At 49.3% G+C, this 15,351-nt stretch overlaps 1 protein-coding gene across 1 annotated transcript in view; it reads right to left on the minus strand.

The window, feature by feature from the left end:
* Nucleotides 1-3,126: 3,126 nt before the first annotated feature.
* The window catches only part of LOC105012206 (B-cell lymphoma/leukemia 11A), a 34,984-nt gene continuing 22,759 nt past the window's right edge, over nt 3,127-15,351 (minus strand). The window contains exon 3 of the mRNA XM_010872884.5: nt 3,127-6,169. Coding sequence (XP_010871186.4) covers nt 4,191-6,169 — 1,979 coding nt within the window. The 3' untranslated portion in view covers nt 3,127-4,190. The remainder of the gene's footprint in view (nt 6,170-15,351) is intronic.

The raw sequence follows: 15,351 nt of genomic DNA on the forward strand, positions 1-15,351 counted from the left end.
TACCCTCCCTAAGCAAACACACGCACACAAACCCGCACACACACATACACACACGGCAGCTTCTTCCTTCCAACACCCAGTACCCCGCACCCAGACTTCCTCAGGACTAGGCTTTATCTTAACTGTCAACACCAGAGCAGGAACCTCTATCTGTGGACTTTAATCTGGCCCCGCTCGACAAACAGCACGGGATCAGACGGGGAGAACGATTGGCCTGTCACGTTGGCCCTTCCAGTTGTGGAAAAAACAAAAGACAAGCAGAAACAAGGACAGGGATAGTGATAGTGAGTGAGGGAGGACATGAGGAAAGGAGACGAGAGTAGATGGGAGAGAAGAAGGACATTGGAGACAGGAGGGGGAGATCGGACATGAGGGAGGGAAGGATATAGGAGACAAGGGACAGAGATTAAAGATAAGAGAGTGAAGGAGGGCGAAAGTGGGAGGGAGTGAGAGATATAGAGCGAGGAGGGACAAAGAGAGGGAGGGAAGATTTATAGGGAGGTAGAGACCCCAATGACCAGTCAGGCCAGATACAGGAGATAAGAGGTGAACTTCCACCCTGTCTGACAACAACTCAAGTTCTGCCGGGCAAACACACCTGGCGGACACACACACACACACGCACCCGCACACACACAGACAGAGGGGTGATGACATACCAAGAAAAATAGGTGTTGTAGTTGAATATGATCTGTGATTGCGTGGTGTTTGTGTTGTCTGCATGTGTGCAAGCATACACCAAACTGGAGTACTGAAATGAACGACAGAAATAAAGTAAACCGCTCAGAATCTTTATGTAATACTTTTTATTTTTCATTTTCTCAAGACAAAATGGCTGAGTGTTGAGTAATGAAGACAATGGTTGTTGAAAATATAATCTCCAAAAGAACAAGAACTCAACAAAAGAGACAGGAATTCCAAGAAACTGAATGTTGTGGTCAATGACCTTTGGTCATTTTGGAGAAAAAGAAAGGAAATCAGATGAGAGAGAAAATGTATTGATTCGTTGTGGTGTGTGACTCTGTTTTGAACAAAGCTGTGTATTATCATAATAAATATAGACATCCACTGTTGGAGGTCAAGTTCAAGTTCAGTTCAGAATAAACAGCGTTTTAGAACAGACATAGAAACAAAAGGTTGAAAACAAATATGTACCAATGTACCATTGCCATTTACACAAAATACGTATAGCCTACTTTACTTAACCAGCTGAACCAGGCTTTACATTTTTCCCCAACCCCAATGATTTCCATTCGAAATATGCTTTGCATATGAGATTTACAACTTTAAAAATCAATAAAAGCACCATGAAAAAAGAAACAAAAGAAAATGAAAAACTGCTAAATTGATTTCCAGATTGACATTAGTCCAATATCGATTGACTGCATAATGACTAGAACAGCTCTTCATTCATTAATGACTGGAATGTGATCAGGTGACAGAGGCAAAAGGACAGTAAAAAGTAGTACACAATCGAAAACCCAACAACAGCTTGTATTACTGCATATAAAATGGCAGGATATGGAAATAAAAAACTAAACTAAAAAGATATATACAACCACCTGTTAAACCACGTTGTGGCGCATTCCGACGGGACTGCTTGAAAAGACCATTACATGGCTTCTCATATCCATAGAATGCCACAACTGTTTCATTTTTAAAAACATACTTATTGTTTTGTTCAAGCATACAAATTATTCACACTATGATAGTATTATCCTGCCAAATTAGGAAAATATACGGTGGCAGCTTGTTGGGGCGATTTTTTTTTTTCAACTACTGAAAAGGGTACTTTGAAACCTTTCAAAGAGAACAAGCAAACAGTTAAAAATACAGGCTTGAACATAAATGCTAGAAGTGCCTACGCTATAAGTGAACATTAATTTCAAATACCATTCTAAATACAGGAAAAAGTAGAGCGTAAATGAGTATTTTAGCATATCGGAATTGATGTGAGTGTGCGTTTTCCTATGTTTTTGTTTTTAAGTTCTCTCTATACAGTATTTTCATTTATAATCATAAAATCTCTACCCGATGCAAATTTTGTTTAACCTGAAGACCTGTGTGTAGCAAAAAGGCAAAACGATGACAGTCATGTTCATTTTATATACATAATATAGTGATCAAATATTGAGCATAACCACCAAGATCACAAGAAACAAAAATCTAAACAAACTTAAATAGTCTCCCCTAAAGATATTGAAGTGTTACTTTAAAAAAACAAACATTTAATTTATTCTTGTTTTATAAAATGTGTAGTAGTAGAAAAAAAAAAGTATTGCCTCATTTGAACAGCAATGTATGTCTTTCTGCTCTGAAGCAGGAGAGTATGGCGGTTCCTGCATTGTAACTCTATTACCCAGAGGATCCAAAGAGGTCCCCCGGGACACAAAATGGCTGGCGACGGTTTCTTGTTTCACCCTTATCTGCATGAAGCAATGACACCACGTCAATCTGTCAGCATCAGAGCAAAGTTTTCCCTTGAGTGTCCATCTGTAAACTGGGAAAATTGAACAGTGCACATATCTTGTCCTGGAAAAAGTCCCAGTTCGTATTATTTTATACTCAACCGACTGTACCTCCGATTAGAGAGACAGATACAGAGTCCAAGGCAGAGTGACAAGTGCTATATCAAGAACATTGGAACAGGGGGGTGCTGCGAGTTTTTAAAAGGAAAACAACAACGAAGTCTAACGTGCCAATTCAAGGAGCACAAAACAATGTGAAAAGTTCAATTTACTCACAAATCAAGCGGGGGACAAGTTGTACTGAAGAAATCTCAAATACTTCTCAGTACTGAATTACTAAGTTGTGATTATTTCCAATGTCAGTTAGTTTGGGGCAACCATTCAGCTTTTTAGATATCTGTTATAGTATAACTTGAGGGGGGGAAAGGAAAGTAGCTTATTGAAGAGCTTATAATGAATTTAAGAAATTAGAATTGGGGCGACCCCCCCCACCCGCCACCCCCACCGCCCTCCCCTATTCCATATCAGCCTGGCTTGTCAAAACTAAAAAAAATCTCTGTCTTCAGGTGCCCAGCCGCCATGGCAACACACTGTCATGGCCGACACGCTGAAGATCCCAGCAACAAGGATACATAGTCAACATAGTTCTGTGCTACTAAACACATTTTTTTTTTTTTTACCATTGCATCTAAAAAAAAAAAAAAAAAATACTCTAACACATTAAGAGCTTACATGTGTAGAGTTATACCAACCCATTATTAAATGAATATGTACGGTACCAAGCAGAACACAAATAAAACCCTATTGTACTGTATGAATGCCACCCAGTCCCCCAATAGCACATAACATGCCAGTAAACAGAATGAGAATCTGGATTATATCATACAATGAGTCAGGCAGACAATTTACCAGAGATATATAAAAATTTTTCAACTGGTTCCCACTAGGTCACAGAGGATGATGTCATATTTGTCAGGTACTTGATGCAAGAACCTGTTTTTTCTTCTTCTGTTAAACACGTAGCTATTGTTGGTAGCTGAATCTCAGAGCTTACAGCAAAAAAGGAGGATTAACTAATGCAGGTAAAATATTCCAAGGCACTCTTTTTTTAGTTTCTTCAACCGATAACAGCTAATTTAGAATTGATCATCGATATACCTTCTAAAAGAAACAAACTGATGTAGCTAAGCGCCTACCGTTTCCTAGGCAAACTCAATTTATATTGGAACCCAGTATGGACAGAAAATCTTTTAGAAAGACCTGTTAAATGTGACCCTGCTTTTCGTACTCAAGGGTTTGGACAATGCACTACTGTCACCACGTTTCAAACACTGAACTGTACATGATATGTGAAACGGTGTGGATGCAGCATGGGTTTGTTTCTTCTTTTTTTGTTGTGAAAAAGTACCAACCGACAGCAACACAGTTACAACCAACCAATCAAGGACAATCTTCTCAAAGTATCCAAAACACACAGAGCATGCCGTTCAGTTACAAAAAGTACAAAACATGTAAATTATTGCACAATAGAAAGGCTCAAAAGTTTTGCGTCCGGTGCAATAGTATCGCCCCAAATAGGGATCATGCATTCGTCTTTATCGACGGCACAGGGTTCCTAACTGGCATCAAACCCCTGCCAGTCACAGTCTCCCCGCCCTCAGCCGGTATCCAGCGAATCACGCGCGCGGGGGGGAGGAGGGGGGGGGGGCGTCCCCACCTCCTCTACTCAATCTTGATTTCCGGGGTTGTCGGCATGGGTCGATCGCCATGCCACTTCTTCATGTGTTTCTCCAGGGTGCTGTAGACACTGAAAGGCATGTGGCAGATTTCACATTTGTACACGTCCTTGCCCATCTGGCCGTGGGTCTTCATGTGGCGGGTGAGCTTGGAGCTCTGGGCGCAGGCGTAGCTGCACAGGTCACACCGGTAGGGCCGCTCGCCCGTGTGGCTGCGCCGGTGCACCGTCAGGTTGCTGCAGTTCTTGAACACCTTGCCGCAGAACTCGCACGTGTCGCTCCGCCTGCTGCCGTCCTTGGAGCCCGGACGGCCGCCGCCCCCCGACAGGTGCGGGGTGCTGGCGCCGCTGCCTGTCCCGCTCCGGCCCGACGCGCCGCAGCCGCCATCCGGCTCCCCGGGAGGGGTCGAGTAGCGCAGGCTGCCGTTCTCCGAGGAGTGTTCCGAGGACGTGGCGAAGGGCGATTGTCTGGTGGAGTCCCCTCCGAAGCTTAGGAAGGGGTCCTTGAGTTGTCTAGAGGCGGCATAGCCAGCCAGCCACTGGGAATAGACGTTGTCAGTGTTGGGGATGGTGGGCGTGGGGGGGTCCAAGTCTTTCTCCACCTTGATTCGCTTGGCCAGGGGGCTGAGGGAGCCTGGGCTGCCTGTCAGCAGCTTCCTAGCGAGGGCCTCGTTGGAAAGAGCGCCCAGGCCATTGGACGTCGGTGTCGTGCCGCAGATCTTGTCGGCCCGGTCCGACTCGAGGGCCGAGTCGTCGTCGCATGGGTCCTGCGGGGTGCTCCATCGGTGGGGGTGGGAGTGCGGGTGAAGGGCCTCGCTGTTTTGGTGGTGCCGGGCCCCTTCCAACCTCAGGCTGAAACGGTAATCGTTCTTACCGCTTTCCTCGGACTCCATCTCTTCCTCGCCCTCCTCTCCTTCTTCCTCCTCCTCGTCCTCCTCCTCCTCTTCCTCCTCTCCCTCTTCCTCTTCGTCGTCCTCCTCTTCCTCTTCCTCGCCATTCTCAAGTAGCCCGTTGTTCTCGCTCTTGAACTTGGCCACCACGGACTTGAGCGCGTTGGTGGCACTGCCCAGCAGGTCACTGGTGCCCGGCTCGGGGGAGCTGGCGATGGACAGGCCGTCCTCCGACTTGGCGTTGAGCGAGTTCTTCTGGGAGTGAGTCTTCATGTGACGCTTCAGCTTGCTGGCCTGGGTGCAGGCGTGGTTGCACAGGTGACACTTGTACGGCTTCTCCCCGGTGTGGCTCCGCCGGTGCACAATCAGATTGCTCTGGAACTTGAAGGATTTCCCGCAGAACTCGCACGACTTGGCCTTGAGTGGCGTGGCGGGCTGCGCCGGGTTGGGGGTGGAGCGGGAGCCGGCCAGGGGCGACTGGGAGGTGGAGAGGGGAGGCGTGGCCGAGAAGGGGGGCTTGGAGCCCGGCTGGAAGGGCTGGAGCAGCCGCTGGACGGGGCTGGGCCTGTTGGGCGACAGGGGCGGCGAGGCCGCCGTAGGATTGCCAGCCAACTCCCGCAGTCTCCTGGAGAAGTCCATGGCGGGGGGTGGGTCCAGGGGCGCGGAGTTCAGGCGCATCACCCTCTCAAAGGCGCTCGGGTGGTGGGCGGCCAGCGCCAGGTCGTCCGGGCTCAGGTGGTGCCGGGGAGGCGGGCTGAACAGCGGAGGGGTCCGGGGATAACGGCCGTCGCGGGGCGCCGAGGCGGCACCCTCCCGTCCCGACCCGGATCCGGGCATCCTCAGCAGGCTGTAGGGGCTCCCGTCGGCCAGGTGGACGCCGTGGAGGGGGGGCTGGGAGGTGCAGTCTCCCCCCAGCCCGGGTAGGGCAGCTAACCGAGGGGCGAGGGGGCTGCCGGGTTCGCTCTCCAGGTAGATGCGGAGGCCGTGGTTGTTCTGGGCATGCTGGAGGAGGAACCAGGCGCTGCTGAATGGCTGCTTGCAGGTCGTACACGTGTAGCTGCTGGGCTCGTCGGTATCTGCGGTAATCAGAGAGAGAGTGAAAGAGAGAGAGACAGAGAGAGAGAGGAGGGTTATTTGACTGTGTGAAAGAGACCGATTGGATCGCTATCTGCAGCGATCAAATCACCAAACAATTTAGATTTCTACGCCAATGCTGTCAATCTTTAAGAAAATGGGATAAAATTTAAGCAGGGTCCCGAGTCAGTTTCTACTAGCTTAGTCAATACACTGAGATTTATACATGTATTAAATGAAACAGCGTGTCCAAAAAGTCATGATTATACACCAGCAACGAGGTCTGAGGCAGAATACACTATTTAGACAGACGAGGAGGCGGTTAGGAATATTTTAAACAATAATTGACTTTCAGTGGTACTTGCGCGATGACCTGAGATCTGCCTGACAATGCATTTGTAATCTCGTTAAACACACTCCACCATTCTCCACAGACGTGTCTAGAGGATTAAAGGGGCCACAGTAGGACATGTATCTAATGCAGATACATTAGCGCCGAAAAACAAATTGCGAGGTCAGTCTGGACAGTCAGTCTGGACAGTCAGTGTGGACAGTCAGTCTGGACAGTCAGTCTGGACAGTCAGTCTGGACAGTCAGTGTGGACAGTCAGTCTGGACAGTCAGTCTGGCCAGTCAGTCTGGACAGTCAGTCTGGGGAAGAAAAAAATAAACATGACAAAAAGTGGCACTATAGAAATCCATTGCATGTACTATCACTCTATTTCTGATACTTTCATGGTGTGTATATTTATTTGTGAACCTGTCAGGTGAATAGGAAACAAGAAAAGGGAAAAGGAGAAGTGAGAAATGCAAAGTAGTGACCCCCCTCCCACTCTTTTCTCTTCCACCTCTGCTTTCATTTCTTCTCTGCTTCGGTTTCTTGTTTTTTACCCCCCATCAGGCAGACACTTAACTGTAAACGCAGATGGCGTGCCAGCTAGAAAGTCTAGCAGTTGCTAAGATGGCGGCCGGGGCGGAGCGGAGCCCGTCTGTACCCCCCCCCCCGGTGTGGCAGCGGGGGGCCAAGGGGTGAGGGGGAAAACGGACGCAGAAGAATGCCGCGGGCCCTCACGTGTTTGTCTCCACGCCGCCCTCGTAACCATCCCACTTAAAGAGGCGCTCCGTGATACCTACAACCGCGTTGACCGTAACGGGCCTCACCCATCGGTTCATTCAGTCCCTCAGCTGTATGTGGCGAGTGCGCAGGGCTGTAGATTTTTTTTTTCTCGAATCACAGAGTGGTCCTTTAAAGACCAGCATGCAACAGCCAAATGTGCATCCAATCAAAGGTAGCTCCGCAGAACCTTTTTTTTTTTGTTACGGAAAAGAGATCTGGAGGGGGAGGGGGGGCGGCAAATTATGGATCATTACAATCTGCAAAAATTACAGTTAATTGCTGCCACCTGCGAGGGGCTCTGACCTACTATGGAATTTTTCCATCATAAAAAGGCCATTTGCCCACGTTTTGACGTTCCACTTATATACACACACACATATAAAAATGCCCTGCGTTTCTTTTCTCCGGGCCATTATATTATGTGGTGGCGGTAGGTTGTAGCAGACTATGATGGTTATGTATTTCAGAAAAAAAAAATGTTTTGGGGTTTTTACTGCATAAAACCTGCAAGACCCACACTGCTCATAAAACGTTCATTTACAACCGGGCTTTGTTGTGGAGTTCTGGCTCGAACTTGGACGGCGATACGCAACACTGCCCCCGGCAACACGTGCCGACCCGCCGTCTCCTCAGAAAGTTGTTTCAGAGAAAACGCATGAATGTCCCCGCCACGGAAAAGGACACGCGCCCGGGAGAATGCCTCATGTGGCGTGGGGGCCTACCCGTCTCCTGGCCCTGTCTGTCAAAGGGGCGTTTGAGGCGAGTGGGTGGGGTAGCGCGGCGTGAAGGTGCCATTCCCGGTGGCAGGCCGAGGCGACAGTTGCGACAGAGATTGTCGCCGCCGAGATGCCGCAACACTGCACTTACGCCGGCCCCCCGGGTTCATTTGCATACGCGTAAAAAAGAAACTCAGTCTCCTGCTATGCAATCACCTGACCCGGGCGACGTCTGACGCCTCCCCGCTCACACCGACACAGAAGAAAAAGTGAGGGGATAATTGATACCCTGGTTGAAGACAGAGGACATATTGATTGGAACTCAACCTGACCACTGGGCCGTTCCTATTGACGACACCATAACAGGCGAAGACGGTCCGGCTAAATCGCCCACTGACTGTGGGCGCTTCCCAAATGGCCATCTATTCACTTTCCAGTGCACTAGCTCACCAGGGCCCCAGGGGGACTATTTGGCTCTCCCTTCGCTTTAATGATTCCCGCTCAAAGAAGGTGACATGGAAGCGGAGAAAGACTTCCTGACAGGGTGTTTGATGGTTTTGTAGATTTTAAATAGAATGTGCAAGAGCTCGGAGGAATGATCTTAGAAAATAAGGCTCTGGTGTTCTCCAGTTCTCTAATTAAATCAAAAAGAAGACAACCCTGTCAAAAGGCTGCCTGGAAGCTCTCGAGCTAAAGCTAAGTCCAGGTCCCTTTGAAATAGGATCAGCCCAGGAGGAGCTGGGCTGAAACCTTCTGCCATTTCACGGCCAAGACTGGAGGGACTTACAGAGAGAGTGAAAGCGAGAGAGAAAGAGAAAAAAAAAAGACAGAAAAAATGAAAGGAAGAAAGCTGGAGAGAAATGAGGGAAACAGCCGATCCAAGGCCATTGCAGCGCGGGCAGCACCAAGCTGAGGAGATCTGTCCGTCACGGTGCCGGCACAAAGAGCTGTCCGTCTGTCCGCCACCAGGGAATATGATCCGGGCGAAGAGCGTCAGGCCCACGTACTGACGCGAGGGCAGAGGGGGAAGCGCCGTGTGTCAGACACATATCGCCAGGCCGGGTCGTTCCACAGGCTCCCTTCACATGCACACACACCACTGACCCAGGCTGGCAGACAAGAGGAGCCAGACAAAGCAGTGTTCGTGGGACGATTAGAAACAGTCTAGTCTGGAGCGCCACCGCAGCCCACAGTCCCAGCCCGCGGCCGCTTTGCACATGCAGATCGGGACCCTCCCATTGTTCCCCCGTCCCCACCCCCGTAACCCTTAACCCCCACTGCTGGTGTCAGTCCCGGCTAGACCAGCCCTACCCTTGCCCCCCCCCCCCCCCCCCCACCACCACCCCAGACGTAACAAGTGGACAGCGCTGGGAGATATCCTTCCCCGGGCCAACTTTTCACCGCTCTGACCGTGCCGGAGGAGCGGACTCCGGATCACCGCGTCCTTGACCAACCTCCGTCGAGTCTCTTCCTCCCACCTTCACAACTGGCTGGCTCTTACACATATTGGTCATTTAGGTAATGGAGCCGAGTCATTATAGGATTAGCAAGGCATTGACAAAAACCGAAGCAAGGGGACACAAGACGTCAGGTCGGCCATTTTGGAAAGTGATCTGTCGCTTGGGCTTCCAAGCACACCTTCAAAGTGATTAAGCTAATAATGGTCCCCAGCAATATTCATAAGTGTTTATGGGTGTTAGAAGGAGTGTACTGGGGAAGGAGACAGAGTTGGGGGAGAAGGAGTGCTGTGACTAAAAGAGGTAATGTGATTACCACTATGTTTATGTCATTAGTGTATTCATGGTCAGGCGACGGTGACGACGGAGGTTGACAGAGGTCCAGCTTGCCATTAGCCATCCGGTGAGTGAGTGTGTTTGTCTGTGTGTATGTCTGTGTGCCCTCTCTCTCTCCATCAGTATTCACCACAATGTGGTGGGTCCCAGCTGGTCGTGCCCCAACTCTCTCTTTTTCACATACACACACACATACACACACACTCGTCTTTGTTCCAGGCCAGACTGCTTTTGTGGTGCACCGAGCCACTGGCCACAAACAAAGGCCTGTTTGACCAGTACTTGTTCCGAGACAAAAGCGGACGCAGGAAACCCGGTTTACCACTGAGAAAACCCCGAGAGAGAGATGGGGACGGCCGACATCGCCCTAACCGCTCTCCAGCCCGGGCCATCCGAACGGGGGAACCTGGCACTCACACGCACACATTAGTCTGTCAACAGCCAGGTCCAATCAGACCACCAACCCACTAACCGCACGGAGGAGAAAGACGAAGAGGGAGCGGAGAAATGGAGACGGCGCGCGTCACACGGAGAAACAGACGGGGGGGGGGGGGGGGGTTGGGGGATCTCAGCTGGGATTGGGTAGATTCGGCGGTGAGATAGTGGCCTGTGAAAACGCGGCGGTCTCCGGGTTTGAGGCTTGGCTCTGGTGGACGGGAGGCTTTGCCGGTCTCTAACGCGTTCCGTGCCGTTCAGCCCCTCAAATCAAACTTTCACAGTGATCACCTTTCCCCCCCTGCCATGGACCATGATAAGAGGAGCCTGGCCCAGGACGGCTGAGGGCCCATTAGAGCCAGATGGCTTCTAGACATCCACAGAAGACACGTTCACCGCGCACACACCGCACAATGGACAGAGACGAGAGGGGGGTGGGTGGGGGTGAGGGGGGGGGGGGCTGTCTGTGTGTGTACAGTACTTGTGTGTTTTTCCAAGCATCTCAGCATGTGAGTTTCATTCATGTATAAGTGTGTGTGTATGTTTGTGTTTTATGTGCCACAAAGTGTCTCATTTTTTCCCCCCTAATATGCGTTTCATGTGAGTGCGTGTGTGCGCGTGTGAGTGTGAGTGTGTGTGGGTCTCTGTCAGATGTCCTCTCCAGCTCCATTCAGTTGAACTCCAATTGAACTGGCCAGAAAGGACACTCATCTGTCATTCCGTCCAAACAACCCTGTCCTGTCTCTCGCTGAGGTATCTCCCGGTACGCCGGCACCCGTCGGATCTGTCTGTTCTTCAGTGGAGATCATTAAATCCTCTCTGCCACCCGAGCCTTGAGTGGTGTGTGTGCGTGCGTGTGTGCACGTGTTCATATGTAGTCCTCAAAAGAGAGAATATGATGACAGTGTAAAAAACATTCCAGTTTAAACCAATTAACTAGACAACAACTGAGCTAACGGTTCACACTGGACATTGCTTAATACGGACCTGGCTCCATATGCATAAGCAATGCATTTACTGTTTGAGTTCTTAATTGAAACAATAACAAAGAGGTCTTACCACTTGGTAAAAAGCTGAGTGGGCCTGGAGAAATGTTACCACTCTTAAAAGCATAGCTTTTGATACAAGGAGATTTTGATATCAACGTTTTAGTTTCAACCAGGTTTTTAAGCTGTATAATGCTTTTTTACATTATGTTTCTTTTTTAATCACGTTTAAATTAAATGTATTTAGAGATCTGATGCAGTGTAATAGACAGAACTGAGCTCACGAAGCATTCATCAGATACATTTTTGAAAAACCTATAAATATATAATGAATCAAAAAGTCCAAAAACTAAGCTCTACCATTCTGACAAAGATGAATGAAGAAGTTACAAACCCCGAACTGCCAAGTGTCTGTTTAAATACAGACGATATAGCAGAAGACTTAATCAAGTCAGTTTATTTTTGGATTACATCCCAGATGGGCTAGGCTATGTATCTTAGGGAAACAGAATTTCACTGGTCAATGCCAAAAGATGGACATTACCCAGTAGACTGTACAACTTCTTAATTGAGCAACCCCATGCCATTATGTTGATATCCTCATGTGACAACATTGATGATATCGATCAAATATTTGTTCGACAAATAAGACATCATCAGTATGCCAATAAACCAAACGACATGGCCTCTATAGACAGACACAGAACAGACACACCAACAACAAGACTTCAGTCCTTCCATCTGTAGCTACGGCTGTCAGACCAGTGGCCCTTTGAAATTAATAGAGAATACAGAGGGGGAGGAGGCATGTGAATATATATATATATATATATGTATATACACTGATAGCATCAGGAAAGGAGACATGGAAAACAAGAGAGGAGGTCTGGGTGGTTAAAAAGCCTTGAGGCAGAGCCATTCAACTCTGTCAAAACTGTTTCATGCGTTGTTATTGGACGAGCGGAGCATTTTATGAGGCTGCATTTGTGTGTGTGTGTGTGTGTGTGTGAGCGTGTGCATTCGTCGTTGTATAACTTTGGCTCCAACACAATTTCCACTCACTGAAGCCTTGAGACCCTCATATCTGACCCGCAATTCAATCTAGACACACATTTAGAAACAGGCTGTGAAAATATGGAGGGGGGCCCAGCAGAAGAGGAGTTCAGTGTGTCTGAACGGGTTTCTGCACCGGTACGGGAGACATCCGCGGAGTGGATAAAGTCCCACGGACAGACACACGAACACGGGTCCGGATTAAATTGCGGAATTGCCCAATACGCGGCTGACATCAATCAACCCACAAGGTCGAAGACGTAAGGAAAGGGGGCCCTCTGAGCGTTCCGTGCAATAGGTCAGCGAATCACCGTGGCAACGCACATGCATTGAGTCCTCTGTGGAACACGGACAACGTTGAGATGAGAGGATCGGGAGATTTGAGGGGAGGGGAGGGGAGGGGGGAGAGAAGAGAGGAGATGGGAGGATAGGGGAGTTGAGGGGAAGGGTGAGGAGGGCAGAGAAGGAGAGGGGGTGGGTGTTTTTGAGGGGTGGTTGGGGTTGAGGCCAGGGGCCAACTGACAGGCCAGGACCTGCAGACTGGGAAGGCCTTGAGCAGCTGGGAGGATACAACAGAGGTGTGTGTGTGAGAGAGAGAGAGAGAGAGGATCCTTCCAGGCTGGGCAAACACTCTCTCTCTCTCTCTGGGGCCAGTGTCGCTCTTCATCCCGGACTCTACTTTCTTTCTCTCTATCTTTCATTCTATTCGTTCTCTCCTGCACCAGCATCCCCCATTCCTCACTCCTTTATACAGCCTTCTCTTTAACACCAGACAGTACTGAGAACGCTCGAAGTAGGTCTCTCTCTACTCCCTCTATCTTCTCTTACGCTCGTTCTCCCCCCCAAAAACACTCTTGGCTTCACCCCAATCCATCCTACCCACCCCCCCACCCAATCTCCACTGCCAGTAAAGCCCGTCTCTAAATCCTTCCATCAGGGCAGAGAGCAGTAGAGTCTGTATACAGGTGCTTTCTATTTTCCTCCCCCTTCATGGCCTGAGATCTAACTCACTTCACTGGAGAGAAAAAAATAGTCCTTAAAGAAGCCCTAAGCTTACACAGACCCAACCGAATGGACCAGGATGTTCACAGGACCAAAGAAATGAGTGAGTGAGAAGCGCCAAATAAGAGAGTGAGAAAGAAAGAGAAAAGACAGTTAGAGGGAGAACGAGAGAAAGAATTAAAACTGAAAGACGGGGAGAAAGAGAGGGCATTGCATCATTACACACATCTCACATCTCTGTGGGACCACTTTGGTAAAAAAATCTTTTTTGAAATATTCCAGATGTGTTTTCCCTCTCCTTGAACCACCATCACCAGTGGAATCCCAAGTTCCCTGTTCCTTGGCGTCGGTCAGACGAGGTGGGAAGCCTTTTCTCGCCAAGTCCGCTCTCATTCTCACAAGGATCCCGGCAAATGAGAGGAATTGGCTATCAGAGGAATCGTACATTTCCCTGGTAATGAACACGGAACAGTAATCTGGAGGCAGGCTTAACTACACAGGCTCAACATTTAGCAAACACCAAACAAAGGTTGTTTTAGACACCCTGTTTTTCTGGTCCCTCTATCTTTGGCACCTCGGGGCGAGAGACAGCCAGTGGCTTGGCGAGGTCATGTGAGCCTGCGACCAATTGGGAGCTCGCTCTAGTACATGATACCCCAAGGCATTGTGGAGCGGGGGGGGGGGGGGGGGGGCGGGGGGGGGCGGGGGGGGGCGGGGGGGGGGGGGGGGTAAAATGAGGGGAATGGGATGGAACACAACAAGACCAGTGTGTCTGAAGACACGCCCGAAGCGGTCAGGGCAGAATGGTCCTTAACAAGCTTCCCATCTGGTGGTTACACGGTGGTCACAACCAGGTCAGCTGGTTAAATAGTTAAAGTTCAGGCTCCGTCTTCGTCAATAGACGGACTCTGTTGCTACTCTGCGGTTAGGGTTAGCCCAAGGTAAAAACACTACCAGGCTAATGGGTCCAGAAGAGAAGCAGTAGAGAGTGGACGAGGCCTCATCCATAATGCAGGACCTTTGTAAGTGTGTCATTGGATATACAGAAGAGGAATATTAATGAGAAAGTCGGATCTTCTTTCTCTAATAATCAGAGTGCCTTGAATCTTCGTCGAACTGCAGAACTCATGGTCGTAACACGGAGAAGACAAAGACAAAACGTGTCTAGAGAAGAAGACACACAGCGTCCCACTACCGTCCAACATTCCTACTGCCAAATATTCATGACTTATTCATAGAGGACTTGGGGGAAAACAGCACAGGGGCACTTTTCCAACCCGAAACAAGTTCCAAATTGGATGAATTTTTCAACATCCCCTCCTGTTCAACAAGCCACAACTCCCCCATCACCCCCAACCCGCGCCCCAGCCCCCCAAGACATTGACAATAGAAGGAAGAGAGACTCGCGGCACCTTTCCCAAAAAGAGGAAGTGGCAAAACCAATGCTGACCTACAAACGGTTTCACTGCTTACGCCAACGAAAGAACTGCATGCTCATTTCTCTTTCTTCCTTTCTGTCGTTCACTCTTTATTTGAAAGACAGTACGGCCTTCTCTGAAATGAAAGGAGGGACGTAAATGAAGGGGCAGGAAGGAGCTGGTCAATGCCACACATGTAACGTTTACCATCGATAAGAGTCTATAAGACGGATGGCCATATGCTCCCAGAAGTCCGGCCCCGCCCCATGCTTTTCTGCCCTATCGTAGGGCCTTAACGTAGCAGATTCTGTGCAGTTAATTAGAGACATGTGGTCTAGGGCTGTAATCTATACCATGCCAACAGTTCTGTGTGGACTCCGGCAGGCCCCCCAGTTCCCTCTCAAGAGTATGAGTACTGATCCGGGATCAGCTGCCCACTCGTCTCCATCACGCTGTAAAGCTGAGGAGGAGGAGGGAGGGGGACTGTGAGTGGCCCGCCTCTCCCTCATCTACAGCCTGGCCTGAAGTGGCCTCGCTCCATGTGACTAGATGTATAGACGTCTATTCGAGCGCACAAAATCACATCACCAAGGGACCCGGTTCGTTTTTTTTTTAAAGCACGGGGACGTAACGCGAGCTAGCAAGTGGAGCGTCGACGTCAAACG

The sequence above is a fragment of the Esox lucius genome, chromosome 9 (genome assembly GCF_011004845.1).
Source record: "Esox lucius isolate fEsoLuc1 chromosome 9, fEsoLuc1.pri, whole genome shotgun sequence".
Taxonomy (NCBI): Eukaryota; Metazoa; Chordata; class Actinopteri; order Esociformes; family Esocidae; genus Esox; species Esox lucius.